A 17,162-nucleotide genomic window follows, 5' to 3' on the forward strand; every position below is an offset into this window, starting at 1 on the left:
CTCATCTTTCTCCCGCGGAGCGGCTAGTGGGCTCGAACTGCAGACCTTGTGGTTCGCAGTCCAGTGCTTATCGTATGAAGCCACCGAGCTCCCTCTTTTTAGTTGTTGTTAAGTGCCTGCGAGGTCGGAATAGAGACCCAGGAGCAGCTGGTGGGTTTGAACCTCTAACCATGTGGTTCGCAGTCCATTGCAATAGTCTTTAATGTACTCCTAATCTCAGCGTAGTGGTTACGAATCGGGCTGCGAACCTTAAGGTTAGCAGTTTGAAACTACCAGCCGCTCCGCGGGAGAAAGATGAGGCTTTCTACTCCCGTAAAGATTTACACCCTTGGAAACCCTGTACAGGGTCGCTATGGGTCGGAACCGACTCGACGGCACTTCACAACAACAACAATGTCTGGTAGCGTAGTGGTTACGAATTGGGCTGCGAACCACAAGGTCAGCAGTTCGAAACGACCAGCTGTTGCGGAGGAGAAAGAAGAGGCTTTTTGCTCCCGTAAAGATTTACAGCCTCGGAAAACTTGTACAGGGTCGCTGAGTCCGAACTGAATCCACGGCACATAACAACAACAATCTTAGTCGAACTCATAGTTTATTTTCCTACTTTCAGCCGTTTTCTCCCTTCTCATGGGGAGTGGTGCTGCGTGGGCCCTATTTGGGAGACTACGATTCCTAATTAACTTTCTTTTCCGTGAGTAGCTGTGCGTTTTTTAAAGCAGTTATTTCCCATGAGCCCGCAGCGCTGTAGGCCAAACGCGGAAGGCCTACACACTGCGACGTCCGCCCCGACCACAGGCGCCCTGGCCTGGCGGGAGCGGCGTCACTATCTCCGGCCGCCGCAGGCAAACACAGGGAGCGGATTTCCGCGCTCAGGCCGCACACCACGACGCACAAGAGGCCGCGGGACCTTTTTCGCGCGGCCGGTCCCGCCAGTCCATGAGGAGCGCGCTCACTCCTTTCAGCACTTCCTGAGAATGTCGGCCGCGCCCGCCAGTGCCTCCTTGTCAGGAGTCCACAAGTGACCTCGGGTTGCTGGTTTGGGGTGTGTTTCTGAGACTAGCGAACCGTGCCCGTTAGACCTGAGGAGTCGCCCGCCCTTCGACACGGACACCACATCCCACAAAAGCCGCCCGCATAAGCGACCCTATAACTGTCCGAAAGCCGGACCAGAGGGCGTGCCCTGGGACCAGGTGCAGGCCGAGTAACGGCTCCCGGCAGCCCCGCCCACTTTCGTTCCCTCAGGCCTGTCGCCTCCTCCCGGCCGCTTCCACTTTAAGGCGAGGCCCGGCGTGGATCTCGCGAGATCGTGGTTGGCGCCGTGACCTCCATGTGGGAGCTCCAGCTCTATAAGTAAACACTCCGCGCGGCGCAGACATGGCTCCTTCCTATTTGTGAAGCGGGGGCTGCGGCAGCCGCGGAGCCTCCGACTGGTTCCGGTTTCCCTTCCTCTTAAGCTCGGCTGGGCGGGCGGGCGCGCGGTCTAGGAGCTGCCGCCACCGCCGCCTGTCGGGCCCGGCGTCTGGTCGGTCCTCGTCCCCGCGCGCGCCCGCCCGCCGCGGGGACCGGAGCCGGGGCAGCGGCGCCCCGAGCCCAGGGGGAGACAAAGGGGGGGGCCCGACGCCACGATGTGGATCCAGGTGCGCACCATCGACGGCTCCCAGACGCGCACCATCGAGGACGTGTCCCGCAAAGCCCCCATCGAAGAGCTGCGCGAGCGGGTGTGGGCGGTGTTCGACGTGCGGCCCGAGTGCCAGCGCCTCTTCTACCGGGGCAAGCAGGTGAGGCGCGGCCGCGAGCGCTGGGACGGACGGACGGACGGCTTCCGGAACTTGGGGCCCTCCTCTGGCCCTTCTTCCCGGGAGTCGGGGAGATTAGAGACCTGCTGCCGGGTGAGCAGCAGCCCCTTAGAGAGAGATGTACCGGGGACCCAACCAGAGCTAGACTCGGAGGCTGGAGGTTGGGGGGCCTGAGGCGGGATGTGGCATCCCTGGAACGAGGAAGGGGTGTCCGGTCCCAGCCAGCTCCGCGGGGCTCTTCCCAGACCGTGCCCATCCTGGCTTCCTGGTCTTTGTCTTTGTGTTTTTTTTTCCGTTCTACTGTTAACCCATTGGGAAAAGAAAAAAAAAAAAGTTGGCATGGTCCGGTTGGTGGAGCGGAGATTGGCAGCAGTCCCGGCCGTGCGGAATCCGCGGGGCCGGCTTTGGTTTGGGGTGGAAGTAGCGGGAACCACAAAGGATGGGAAGGAGGCGTCCCGGCCCCGACGCTGCCAAACGGCTACCCTCTAGGAATCCAGAAAGCCCGGGTGGTGTTTCTGTTGGATTTTGTTTGTTTGTTTTTTTAAAAAACACAAGTCCTAGCAGCTTTGATGTGTGTTTGCAGGCTGGGTGAGATTGGTTCCTTATTGTATATGACTTGTAAAAAACAGGTGTCTAATTTAGTTGTCAGCTTGGCTTTTGAAATAATTGTACATGCATTAGATGCGATTCCTGTTCGGTTACGGCGGCGCTGTAGAATAAACACTGGACCGCAAGGTGACTTCGCAAGGTCGGCGGTTCGAACCCACCAGTCGCTCCTCGGCACTTCGTAACAACTATATGTTGTTAGTTGTCTTGGGGATGCCGCCGACTCGTGGCCACATCATGTGAGCAGGGTTTTCTTGGCTGTAGACCTATAAATCACCAGATGAGCCACTGGCTGGGTTCCTGTGGTTTCAGTTAGCAGCGTTTAGCCGTTTATGCCACCAGGGGTCTTTGTATTAAATACAGTCATCCGTCGGTGGGCTTGTTCCAGGACCCCCAAGTCCCTTCTATAAAATGGTGTGGGATTTGCATATAACCTGTGCACTTCCTCGTGTATACTTTTAAGTCATTTTCTACACTGTGTTGTTAAGTGCCATCGAGTCGGTTCCGACCCATAGCGACCCTATAATGGATTTCCAAGGAGCGGCTGGTGAGTTTGAACCGCCGACCTTACAGTTCAAATGGCTTTGAAGTCTGGCGCATGAACCCACAGCGCCACAGGTGGCGGCTGTATGCCACTGAGTGGGATCGGACTCATGGAGCCCCTGAGTAGGATTTAAATCTCTAAGGCTGTAAATCTCTAAGGGAGTGGAAAGCCTCCTCTTTCTACCGCGGAGCGACTGGTGGATTCCAACTCCTGACCGAGCGGTTAGCAACCTGGCTCAGAACCCACTAGGCTACCAGGGCGCCTTCTCATAGAACCTAATACAGTCTCAATGCTGTGTGAATACAACTGGTAGCTCTGTCCTAGCCTTTGACGGAGGGATTGCTCTGACTACTTATTTCAACCCTCTTTCTTTCCCCCAATATTTTTGATCCGAAAGTTCTTACAAATAGCAAGGGCCCACTGTAATAGGTAGCTGTGTATTGCGGTGCTGTAAGTGGCTAATACCTTTTATTCTCTTGTGATAAAAGGTGACAAGCATGTGACCAAGTCTGAATGCTTACTGTCTAGATAGACATTAACTCCTAGGACACTTGGTGACTACGACACCAGAGGTGGAGAGGAAGCATGAGGATGTTTTCCTGGACAATACCCCTAATTCTCCCATATGTGAAAATAAAATATGATTCTGGCTGTCTTCATGAAAGGGTGTGGTGCACTTTGGGTTAAACTCTGGACAACAGAGCGTAGACTTCAGGAAACTAAGAAGCCAGGTCCAGATACTGGGAATAACTGTTGAGGAAAGCAGCCCTTTTTGTGGTTCTTCCCCAGAAGAACAGTCCGTGTAACTCACCACGTCACTTGGTTTCTTTAGCCATTGACTTAGGGAAGGAGCTCTCCTAGTGTAGTGGTTACGAATCGGGCTGCTAATCTCACGGTCAGCAGTTTGAAAGTACCCGTTTCAGGGGAGAAAGATGAGGCTTTCTGCTCCTGTGAAGATTTTACAGTGTCAGAAACTCTGTACAGTGCCACTATGAGCCGAAACCAACTCCACACCACATAACCACAACAACATTGACTTAGGGACAGAAGGAAGACACTGCTGCCATCTGTAGTCTCTTCCTTATTTGCTGACGAGAGGCCTTTGCAGTGATTGGGATGGGCTACATTCTCTTCCTGACTCAGGGCTCCTGTCTTGCCTGGAGAAGGCTGTATGTGGCGTGGCTGAGCTGCCTCTATCCTGTAGGACGCCTTTATACTCATTAGAAAAAGGCCACATTGAGGAAAATGCCATAAATACAGCGTGTCTACATTGTAAGTGGAGTCCTGGTGTGGCAGTAGTAGTAGGACTAGTATTGGACTGCTAACCGCAAGGTCGGTGGTTCAAACCCACCAGCCACTCCTCATAAACCCTATACAGGGTTGCTATGAGTTGGGACCGACTTGACGGTACTGAACAAACAGCAGCAGCAGTCCTTTGGACTGGTTCTTAATCTTTGATTTTCTTTACTCTTCTTTGCTCTAGACAGGGAAAGACCAATTATTGTGCCTTTTATGTCAAAACTCATGGAAGTAGCAGTCAAGAAATCAAACAACATATTGCACTAGGCAAATCTGCTGCACGAGACTTCTTTAAAGTGTTCAAGAGCAGAGATGTCAATTTGAGGACTCAGGTGGGCCTGAGCCAAGCTGTGGTATTTTCAGTAGCCCTACATGTAGCCTCTGAATAAAGAAGACCGTAGGAGACTTGATGGATTTGAGTTTTAGTGGAGAAGGATAGTAAAAGTACCAGACTGCCAAAAGAACAAACAAATCTGTGTTGGAGAGAAGTACAGCCAGCACGCTTCTTGGAAGCCAGGATGGTGAGACTTTGTCGCTAATCCTTCAGACATCATTATCAGGAGGGAACTTGGAGAAAGGATATCATGCTTGGTAAAGTGGAGTTGGAGGATCAGCGGAAAAGAGGAAGACCACCGAGGTGGATTGAAACTGGTGACAGCAATGGGTTCAAGCACAACAGTGTTTTTGAGGCTGGCCCAGGACCACCGGGCACTGGTTTCTTTTGTGCAGAGGGTTGATATGAGCCGAAACCCACCCCATGGCACCTAATAACCAAATGACTGTTAGACAAGATTTTAAGATCCCAGTCACTACTCATCAAAATGGAGTCCTGGGGTGGCCTTGTGGGTTAATGAGTCAGACTGCAAAGTCATTTGAACTGCAAGGTCGGCAGTTCTCAAGCTCACCAGCTGCTCCTCGGAAACCCTATACGGGGTAGCTATGGGCACTTAACAACAACAACGGCTCAGGGTTGTTGTTATCTTTGTGGTGTAAACTGTTATCTTTGTGGATTGTGTTATGTATGGGATTTGGGATCTTACTCCTCTAGATTTGATCCTGAGCCCCCAGGCCCAATGACTGATTCCCTCAGGGTTTTTGGTTAGAGCTGAGAAGTTTTCAGAAGTTTGCACTCTTTATACTTATGAATATATTTGCAGCACATACAAACATAGGTCGAAATATTCTCTATCAAGCCTATACATAATCTTGAATGTAATCCCGTTTGCTTTCCCACACCTTTTCAGATTATTGTCATTACTGGTGTTGCAGGATTGTGTTTGTAAGGTGTTTATTGAGCTGATCCCGACTCATACTGACCCTGGATAGGTTTCTGAGGAGCAGCTGGTGGATTTGAACTGCCGACGTTGCAGTTCAAACCGACCTTACTGTCCAGTGCTTTTGCTACAATGCCACACCAGGACTACCTCCTAATTAGTGTCCACTTTTCTTTAGTTGGAGCCCTGGTGCAGCTCTGGGTTAGGAATTGGCTGCTAACCACAACGTTGTCAGTTTCCTTAAAGATCTACAGCCTTGGTAATCCTGCAGTGTCATTAAGAGTCAGGAAATGCCTTGTTGTCCATGGGTGAGGTTCTTACTTAAATTATGAACAGAAAAAAACACTTTATTCATAAGCCTAGGGTGCCTCATTTAATTAAAATATCACAGGAGTCAGTTACTAGGAAAAAATTCAGATAATTCCTTAGTCCACAACAATTAGTGACTGCATTTTTAGAGATCCTTATTTAACTGTTTTGTTTTAAAGAAAGATACATGTGATCTTAAGAGCTGCTCCTTGCATGGGTTCAGATAATTTCTGTTGGCTCCTTTTCAGTGTTTGGTGTGCTTTTTTTTTTTTTTTTTTTTTTCAGGATGAGTTGAACGTGAAACAGTAGACAGGTAGCAGTACACATCTACAGCTAGACTCTGATTTTAGGGGTCCTGGTGTACCCCACTATAGGATAAACTCTGGACTGCTGACTGCAAGGGTGGCAGCTCAAACTCACCAGCTGCTCCTCAGAAGCCCATTATAGGGTTGCTATCTGTTAGTTCAACAGCATCAGACTTAATCTATCAGTCTTCAGAACAGGCCTCGTAGTACGGGAGAGACGTGGAGTATAAAGAATGACATTTTAATGTTTGTTCTCTGTTAGCAGGTATGACTACAAGGAAAATGTTGAGTTCCTTTTGGAGAAAAGCACCCCATTTGAAATGTGGGGTGTGAGTTACTTCAGCGTAATTAGAGGGCTAAGAGAGGAAGATGTGAGAGCTTATCAAGGATTTGAGACAGGAAGTCAGGTGAGGGATTTTGTAATATTTTGAGACTGAGGAAAATGGGAGTGGTCAGAAAGGTAGGAAAACGAGTCAGTGTATTTTTGTTTTTTGAGACAGAAGAGATGATTGATTGTACATGTTACATTCAGCCACAGCAGAACAGAACTAGTCCAGAATGTCGTAGTTCCAGGGACAAAGGATCAAAGTGAGCTGGATTGGTACTGCTAGGTGGCTTTCAGGTGTTCATAGCGTTTGTTAAATGGTGGTGAAAGTTCTTGATTCACTGAGCTGTAAGTTCTAGATAGTAGAATGTAGTCCACTTGCACCAATGTCGCAGCCTCCGGCATTCCATATTCCTGCTGCTGTGGCTTCCAGTGGGTGCAACACGCTAGCTAGCCTTTACTTGGACCTCAGCCTCATCTTTCTTCTTTTGAGCTTCAGCCTGCGCATTCGCTTCTTCCTCACTTGGCTCGCATACTCCCAGGCTTCTAACAAGATGGCGCTAAGGCCGAGCTAGTAAGTGTGTTTGGTTGGAAGCAAAAATAAAGAGCCTTTTCTGATGAAGGAGGGAGAAATTGGAAATCTTAGGGAAGGAGACTGAAGACAGGAAAGTCCTGCTATTCAGGCTGGAAAATCAGGAGAGCAAGGTGGTAAATTGGATGCTGCTGGGGAGGGGGGCTTCTTCAAAGTGCAAGGAGAAGAGCTTAGGACACAGTGCTTTTCAGTGTGCTTGGGGCCGGGGGTGCTGACAAGAAACCAGGAGTAGCGGAGACCAAAGTGGTGCCCACCACCACCCACTGCCATTGAGTAGATTCCGAAAAGCTCAAGGAAAGATAATTTATCATGATACTGAGTGCTGTTACTATGTCAGTTCTGATTTTGTATAAGGTTTCTGAAGAGTGATTGGTGGGTTTGAACCACTGACCTTGTGGTTAGCAGTCCAGTGCTGATCCTATAGCACTATACCAGGTCTTTAATGTAGGAAATGCCTACTCTCAAGGATGGTATATTTCCTATGAGATAGCAGATAGCAAAGAAGTGTGATAAAGCATGCTGAAACATTAAAGCAGGAGTGGTTGATTTGGGGCATTTCCTCAATGTATCATTCACTACCAGCTCAAAACATGTAGGTTCTTTGAAGCTGAATGAACAATGATACAATGATAAGGTCCGTATTTCTGTTTAATGTCTATTGCGTTAAAGTCACATGATCCTGTATTTTGATGTTACGTTTGCAACAAGGGAATGCAAATCTAACGTGCTTGGCTCCTTCACCTCAAAATGCTAGGCAGGAATTGTGGAATTCCTTGTTTGGGTTTCAATTTTGGAAAAACAAAGTAATTTTCATTTTATGACCACTGTGGAACTTGTCGCTCCTGAGCAAACTTTTGTTACAGTTCATTGAATCGCTACTCCAATTCTCATTACTTACAAATGAAGATTTAGGAATATCAAGGACCATTGTAGGAAGTTTTTTTGGTTCCCAAATTAATGCCTATTTAAAATTTGTCTAGAATTAAATATTCTGGAGACAGCAGAGTATCAGTTTAGAATATAGTTTGCTATGAGGCAGTTTGGTCTTTTAAGTAAAATCTGCAGCTTTTGGGGGCCAATTGAGACCTAGATTCCGGCTGTGAGTTCTGGTTAGAGTAGGGGGGGAGCCTCATGGGGGCATTACCTGGGAAGAGGAATTTGAGACATCCTGGGGATTGGATCTTTTTAAGGAAGTGTTATGTTGATGGATGGATACCTAAATGAAATAAAAATGATTTTGCCTCTTGTGAAAGATATGAATATGAAATTTATAAAGCTAATACTTCCCCATCCCATCATCCCTAGTCAGCCATTTGGGAGGTGCCTTCTTAGCTACTGCCCCAGGGTATTTTCTTCTCCCATTTGTTTCCTTTATGTTTCTGCTGCTGTTCTTCCTGTATTGAGATGATACCCAGTTGCTGTTGCATCCATTCCACCTCATGGCAACCTATCTGTGTTAGAGTAGAACTGCGCTCCACAGGGTTCTTAGTGGCTGGTTTCTCATAAGTAGATTGCCAGACCGTTTTTTCCAAGGGGCCTGTGGGTGGACTCGAACCTCCAGCCTTTGGGTTTGTAGTCAAGCACATTAATCCTTTGCACCACCCAGCCCCAGATATGTGTTGTAAATCCAAACTCCTAACCCCATAGTTATAATTCCATTGGGGGACTGAGTTTCCTTTGTTGGTAGGCAGTACAGTCATGCACCACTTAACGTTCATTCTAACAACATCTGGTCTCATTCCTCAGAAAACCTATTGTATTAAAAATTTGAGATACATACAATGACTTTTAGTAACAAAGGGACAATACTTTGCAATGAGCATCAAAACATTACTGTTTTATTGTGTTAAAGATGTTTTCCTGGAAATGTTTCTTTTAATGGTTGTGTGTGTGTGTGCATAGAAAGAGACTATACAGGATATACTTAAAAACAAACATTTAACTAAATGACATTTGTATTTTAGATATGAGCCATTCCTAACTGTCCCAATTTACATACGAATGCTACTTAAAGACAAATTTAGGAACAGAATGCTTTCATAATCTGGGGACTGTGTCTGTACTAGGGGAATCTTGGAAAATCCACAGAAATATTCCATTATCTTCTTTTTCTACGAACTTTTTGAAGCCCCGTCATATATAATAAATATGGAGTCCCAGTGTGGTGCTGTGGGATAAAGCACTGGACCGCTAGGTTAGTCTGAACCACAAGGTTGGTGGTTCAAATTCATCAGCCGGTCCTTGGAAACCCTATACAGGGCCACTATGAGTCAGAACCAACTCAAAGGCACTTAACAACAACAAAAGTGTTGCTATGTAAACCAGGGTCACTATGAATTGGAATAGATTCGACAGCACTTAACAATAGTAACATATATAATACGGAGCCCATCCAATGTCCAAATCACCTAGCTTCCTATTTCACAGAACATACTGTGGATGTTAAGTGACACATGACTGTCCTAGAGTAGGATTTGGCAAGGTTGGTGGTTCGCACTCACCAGCTGCTCCTGGGAAACCCCTATACAGGGTTACTCAAAGGCACTTAACAACAACAAAAGTGTTGTTATATAAACCAGTTTCTTTTGAGATTGGCTGGGGGAGGAGAGGTGCCACACCGCACGGAGTTTACCCAAGTTTACCCAGGAGCGGAAGCTGAGAGGAGAAGGAGGCCCCTTCTCTTACAGCTGGGGCCCTGAACTCAGACTTCCTAGCCTCCTAAACAGAGTCCTGCTGTAGGATAAGCACTGGCCTGCTAGCTGCAAGGTTGGCGGTTCATACCCACCAGCTGCTCCTCAGAAACCCTATAAACAGTGCCCCTATGAGTCAGACCTGACTCGATGGCACTTTAGAAAACCCAAAACTTTTTATTATGGCTCGTGCCTTTGTAATTAATGAGCCCTCATAGCATAGTGAGTTCTGAGTCAGCAGTATGAATCTACCAGCTACACCATGGGAGAAAAATGAAGCTTTCTCTTCCAGTAAAGATTTGCAACCTGGGAAACCCTATACAGGGTTGCTGTGAGTCAGAACCAAGTTCTCTGCACACCACCACTATGTCTTTGTATGCTTGTACAGCTCATACTGACTTTAGCCATTGCCTTCCTGATGAGTCAGGCTTTGAAAGAGTTAGTACTGCTTGAAGCAGCTTGTAATTTACTCTTGACGGTCTCTTAGGAGAAACTGATCAGAGATGGGAGTTGAGTATAGGAATAAGAAAGAATCATTTCTTGTACCTCAGACTTCATTGGAAAAATGTTTATGGAAACACTTTAAGTTGCCAATGATTTGACCAACTTGTACCTTTGTATTTTGGGAATACCCTGCCAGTTAATTTGCACCTTGGTACTATTAGAGTTTATTTTCTACTTTGTACAGTTACAATTTTTAAATATCATAGTATTGAATAATTGTATGCTTCATCAAGTTGTGCTTTTTTTTTTTTTTTTAGTTGTTTCTTAATTGGTGTGTTACTTATTTTTTGCATATCAGAAAACATTAGAATAAAGTTGTTCTGCAGAATTTTTCATTCTTTGAGTTTTTAGTGGGAGTTTGAGTTAAAAAAAAATTTTTTTTTTAAAACATAGTAAGCAGTATTAGAATATTAGCATCCCTGTATGGACTTGACTGATGTGTATTGCATTGGTCAGATCTGCAAAAGACTTCTTTAAAGTGTTAAAAAGAGCAAAGATGTTACTTTGAGGACTAACTACGTCTGACCCAAGTCATGGTATTTTCAGTTGACCCATATGCATGTGAAGTTGGACAATGAATAAAGAAGACAAGGGAAAAATTATTGCATTTGTATTATGCTGTGGGCGAAGCATATTGAAAGAACCATGGACTGCCAGAAGAACAAAGAACTCTTTTGGAAGAAGTGCAGTCAGAATACTACTTAGAAATGAAGATGGCAAGACTTCTGTATCTAGTACTTTGGACATGTTATCAGGAGGGTCAATAAAAATGAGGAAGACCCCCCACCCCAACGAGATGGATTGAAACAGTGGCAACAGCAGTTGGCTCAAACATACTAACAAATGCGAGGTGGCTGCAGAATCAGGCAATGTTTCCTTCTGCTGTATGTAGGGTTGCTGTGAGTCGGCAGCACTGAGCAACAGCAGTAATAACATACGGCCTTATCTGCATGGTGACATGGGAGACACCTTAGGCATGTTCAGAATACTCTTGTTGAACCTGTAAGATAATAACCTAACAGTTGTGAACTGGGAAATGTATTTGAAATCTTTGACAAGCTGATCTCTTTGTTCTGTTATCAAATGTTAATACTTGTGCTAGTTGTGCTTAGACCACGTGAATTTAATGACTGTGTCAGTACATGAATAAGGTTCTGATTCTTCAGGCACAGAATTGTATGTGTTCTGTGTTTCTCAAATACGATCTTAGTATCTTCGAGAGTTGTGGGTGTAACAGGTGTTACATATAAAAAGAGGAAAATGAGCAATGTTTAAATTGGCTATATTTCTGAGGAAGTTCATAGTTCTCATCTTTATGGAGTTTAGTTTTTATTTCACTTGGTCATGTGAAATGACCCAGCTGAATTTTATGAAGAAACAAAACGGAAACCTTGCCAAGTATGGGTTCATTGCAAGATAATTTATTTGCTATTCATCCTGGAAGACTTTATAACTTGATAATCTTTACAGATGGATCAAATTAAAGAACTTTAGGCAAATGGATAGCATGAGTGGTTGATGATGGTGGTGTGCTGTGAACTCGGTTCTGACTCATAGCAACTCTGCATAGGATTTCCGAAACTAAATCTTTATGGGAGCGGAAAGTCTCATTGTTTTCCCACAGAACAGCTGGTAATTTTGAACTGCTGACCTTAAGGTTCACAGCCCTACTTGAAATCACTATGCTACCAGAGCTCCTTATAGCATTAGTAAAAGTGACAATTTCTTCCTGCTAGATTAAAAAAAAAAAGACCAACAATGCTTCAGCAAGATAAAATGGTTGAATTAGTGTCTTTTATGGACCACAAGGTCACAAACAGCTCACTTTCATATAGCTACAGTGTGATGAGAAGGTAATTCTACTTGATGGGAGTTTCTGCCTCAGTGATGAGGTCATGGCAGCAGTGGAATGGGTTTGGTCTAGTGTGAAGGCATCCCTGTAGCTCACCGAGAGTGGTTCTGAAGAATTTCTTGGGGTCCAGAGAAGATGCTGACGTCAGAGTTTATAGAGTAACACGAATGGCTTCTGTCTCCTCACATCAAGTGTTATGCATTTTATTTGAATTGTTGGGCTACGGCATTTGAAAATTAAATGTGTAGAAAAAGGACATTTTGAGAGAGAAACATTTCACTATATTTTAAATTTCTTTTCCCCCCCCAGTTGGAAAATGGATACACTTTGTTTGACTATGATGTTGGACTGAATGACATAATTCAGCTACTGGTACGCTCAGACCCGGATCTTCCTAGCACTTCTAAGCAGACTGATGCACAAGTTAAACCGAGCCCTAACAGCCCACCTAAAGGAAAGAAAACCTCAAGGGTGGGACCTTCCAGTCAGCCGACTACATCGGCTCATGCATTTCTTATTGATCCTGGCATTGGACTCTATAAGGTATGTTGTCTCTTCAGACTTCTAGTTTGCTGTGAAAATACAGTGTCGTTAATCTGCTGTGAATAAGTAGAGGTTGTAAACACCGGGATGTTAATATTTTGTTAAAAGTCTTTAAAATGTACTGTGAAATATACGTAGACAAATGTATAAAATGTGTATGTACAGTTTAAGGAACAATAATAAAGCAAACCTGTGTAATTCCACCAAGGTTAAGAAGTTAGAATGATGCCAGTACCTTTTTAAAGCCTCCTGTTGTGTGCCCTTCCAGATCACACCTCCCTCTAGCTCCCTGAGAGGTAAACAACTTCTGACTTCATGATCATGTTCTTGTTTTTCTTTAGTGTTCCTACTTATATATATGACTCTAAACAATGTTTCATTTTGACTACATTAGAATTTTATATAATGGAATTCTACTTTTTCCACAACTTTTGAGAGATTTCCTGATGCATATTAGCTCTGTTTTATTCTGCTTCACTATTATAGTGTTCCATTTTATTGTTGTAAAGTGCCAGTGAGTTGGTTCTGACTCATAGCAACCCTGTGCAGGGTTTTTGAGGTGTGACTGATGGATCTGAACCTACTAACATTACAGTTAACACTTAAGTGCTTACCCAACAGTGCCATACCAGGACTTCTCTTCCATTTTCTTAACATAGCATAAAACATTTCTGTTATCCTGGATTAATAGCTATTTGGGCTCATGGCAATGTTCAGCTGTTTCACACTTTGCCTGTTTTGAACCTTCTGGTAGAAAGTGTATCCTGATGCACTTTAGGTTTTCTCTCTGGGAATAGAAATGCAGGTTCTACTTTTCTGGATACTGGTCTATGTAGATTCTCTCCTTTGCCCAAACTGTTTTAAGTATTGTAGCTTTATAGGTGATTTTGATAATCTCCCTTTTCCCCATTCCCCCAATTTTGTTTCTCTTCCAGAATGTCATGGTATTTTGGCTTTTAATACTTATATAAACATTTTAGATTTAGTTTGTCATGCTTTACAAATAAATACTCGAGTTTGATGGGAAAATTGTATCTACAGTTCAACCAGAATTGACGTCTTTATAAAAGTGTTGAGTCTTTTAATTCATGTACGTGATGAATCTGCCCATTAATTTAGATCCTTGACATCTTGCAGCTGACGTTGAGCTTTTCTCTTTACCCACCTTATTCAGTTTATTGCTATTTAGCTTTTTGATGCTTATATAAGTGGTTAGCTCTTAAAATTGCAATTTGTATGCTGATATGTATAAATGCAATTGATTGATTTATTGACCTTTGTATCCATCAACTCTTCCAAACGACTGTAATAAATCGTGTAGAAATACTTGAATACCTGTTTTTTATTTTGTTTTTGTTTTCTTTTTTTGGTCTTGGTGCACTGTTGCACAGCAGTGGTGACCGTGGGTAAATTCCTGTTTTGTTTCACCATTATGATGTTTGGGAGGTTTGTTGTTTGAAATTTAATTCAGACTCGGATTTTCAAGTCTAAAGATTAAAAATTTATAACATGACTTACTTAAGAATATGAAAATAGAGATAATAATAGATCAGGGAAACTGTAAACATACCCACGTATATAATAGAAGGCATCAAGAAAGCCAGCAGCAAAAAGCTCGATCTCCAAAAAAAGCCCGGGGTGTCTTCATTGATAAATTGTTTGAAATTGGGAAAGAATAGATAATTCCACACCATAAACTAAGAAGGCCACTTTACCACTGCTTTATAAACTTAGTATAGCATTGGCCTTAAACGTGGTAGAACACAGTAGTACCACTAACATTGATGACATTGATGTAAAACTGAAATGATATTTGTTGTTGTTGTTAAGTGCCGTCCAGTGTGTTCTAACTCATAATGACCCTGTGTAGGTAGGGTTTCCGAGGAGTGCCTGGTGAGTTTGAATTGTGGACCTTGCTGTTCAGACTGACTTTTCGGGTCACTGCTTATCCTACAACACCATACCAGACTCCCAAAATTAAATCTAGCAACCAGAACTGTGATTGTGTTGTGTTGTTTAAGTGCTGTTGCCTTGGCTCTGACTCATAGCCACACTCAACCCTCTATTGGCTTTCCAAGGAGCAGCTGGTGAATTTCAACGGCCACCCTTGTGGTTACCGAGTTTAGTGCTTTTATTCTTCAGCTCCACACCGGGATTCCTACTGCATAGTGTTATTGTTAATGCTGTCAAGGTCGGTCTGACTCATAGCGACTCCTGTATAGGGTTTCTGAAGAGCAGCTGGTTGAGTTTGAAGCGCTGACCTTGTGGTCCAATGATTTTACCTTCCCCAAGTTTGGTTTGTCAGGAAATGGGGGCAGTTGCTTATTATTGTTGTGTTAAGTGTCAGTGAGTGGTTCTGACTTTAGCGACACTGTGTAGGGTTTCCAAGGAGTGACCAGTGGCTTTGAACGGCTTACCTTGCACTTAGCAGTCCTACATCACCACAGCAAACTCTTTAATTTGCTATTAGGAAATGTTTTCAGTAGAATTAATTGTAGTAACAAACCAGAGAAAAGTTTTAATCCATTTCTGATTTAAAAAAAATCCTTGGTAACAAGAACAGTTGGAATAGATGAATATTTTAAACAACAGCCTGCATCTTAATGGTTGGAAAACCCCAGAAACATTCCTATTAAAGACAGGAGCCAGGCAAGGAAGCTAAAGGATGCTGCTGTATTTTGACATTTGTTTAAAGACATCTTAGCTACTGCAGAGCCTATAGTGTGTAGTGGATGATAAGCTGAGCTCCTAACTGCAAGGCCACTAGTTTGAATCTCTCAGCCACTCTGAGGGTGAAAACTGAGGCTTTCTGCTCCCATAAAGATTTACAGCCTTGGAAACCCTATAAAGTTGGGACCAACTTGGTGACACATCACCACCACCAGTTAGGCAGGAGAAGAAAAATTCAGATTTAATATTAGAATACTATTAGTTGTCTTTGCTGTAATCAGTTAGAAAATAAATTGAAGAGAAAACATGTCTGCATTAGTAAAAGGTAAATCTGTCACTGACTCTATCGGATACGGGTTTTTTTGATGCTGTCCTGTTGATTCCCACTCCTAGTAACACACTGACAGCAGAGTGAAACTGGCTCTTAGGGCTTCCTGAGCTATCTGTCATCTTTATGAGAAGAGAGCTCCAGCTCTTTTCTCCCAAGAAGCCATAGGTGGGGTCAACCCATTGACCTTTTTGGTTAGCAGCCAGGCACATTCAGATGACCAGGCATAGGACTTAGGAAAGGGGTAAAACACAATACTCAAATTTTGTTGCTAGTATCACCATGGCATTTCTTCAGAATACCAATGCTTCAGAGTTGTTACTTTTTCACATTGTTAGTTTATAAAGAAATTTTTTTAGATCTGATTGGCAGCAAGTCCACAGAGGTAAAGTGGTATTTTCATCACCTATCCAGGGTTAACCATGACTTAGATTGTGTATCAACAGTGACAGCACTATTGATGTGAACACTTATGATTGACCTAGGCCAGGTGTCTCCACTGTCACATTAGGGGATCTTCTCCTGGTCCCCCTCCCACCCTGCAACTTGGGAAGGAAGCGAGCGTAGCCCACACTTAAGAAGTGGGAAGTAACGCAAACTGTTAGCATGCATTATTTGAAATTTTTCTGTGTGTGAGATCTCTTCTTCCCCATTTATTTATCATCCATGAAATATCAATTCATGGGTGTTTTATACTTAGGGTTCGAATTCAGTAATATTTTTTTTTGTGTGGTTCAAATCGTTCCAGCTTCAGCCATTGGAAGCCTATGAGTTGGCTCCCGATTTATGTCCTTTTGTCTTACCACCACCTTGTGGGGTGTTTTGTTTTGTTTTGAGCACCTTCTGGCTCAACAGGGGGTTCCAGGCTCATCTTGTGAATTTCCTGATGCAGTCCTAGAGTCATTCATTTCTCAAAGGAGCCCTGGTTTCTTAGAAACCAACATCCAGACGCTAGGCATGTCCCTTGCTCCTGGGCTGTTATTTTTTTTTAGACCCTCTCAGCCAACAGAGCAAGGAAATGTCTGTATACACACTAATTCTTATAGAGGACCCCTGGTGGCACAGTGACTGAGTGCTGCTGGGAGACTAACTGAAAGGGTGGCAGTTTGAGCCCATCAGCTGCTTCTCAGGAGAAAGCTGTAGCTGTCTACTTTCTGCAGGATTTATGGCCTTGGAAACCTTATGGGGCAGTTCTTTGTCCTATAGAGTTTGCTATGATTCAACCAGTAGTTTTGTTTCTGCGTATCCCTTGTATATGTCAGGGGGCGTCAAAAAGTTCATGGAAAAATTTCATTATTTTTTCATTCCATTTTTTCCCATGAACTCTTTGAAGCCCCCTCCTATCTGTAAATATTTCTGTACATAGCTCAGTATGTGTTAAGTTGATATTGTTACTCTTAAACTTCTTTTTGGGTAAAGACTCTCAGTTTAGAAGCTGTTACCTTTGAATTTGTTTGTTGGAGTTAGTGAAGAGATGCCTTTGCGCACACAGGATTGCTGCATACCTACAGATGGGACATTAGCC

The 17,162-nt window shown here is 44.0% G+C and overlaps 1 protein-coding gene across 1 annotated transcript in view; it reads left to right on the forward strand.

Moving 5' to 3' along the window:
• The first annotated feature begins 1,625 nt into the window (after positions 1 to 1,625).
• UHRF2 (ubiquitin-like with PHD and ring finger domains 2, E3 ubiquitin protein ligase) overlaps positions 1,626 to 17,162 on the forward strand; it is a 100,932-nt gene continuing 85,395 nt past the window's right edge. The window contains exons 1-2 of the mRNA XM_006863762.1: positions 1,626 to 1,778; positions 12,406 to 12,639. Of these exons, the coding sequence (XP_006863824.1) occupies positions 1,626 to 1,778; positions 12,406 to 12,639 (387 nt within the window). The remainder of the gene's footprint in view (positions 1,779 to 12,405; positions 12,640 to 17,162) is intronic.

This window comes from Chrysochloris asiatica, unplaced genomic scaffold (genome assembly GCF_000296735.1).
Source record: "Chrysochloris asiatica unplaced genomic scaffold, ChrAsi1.0 scaffold00056, whole genome shotgun sequence".
Lineage (NCBI taxonomy): Eukaryota > Metazoa > Chordata > Mammalia > Afrosoricida > Chrysochloridae > Chrysochloris > Chrysochloris asiatica.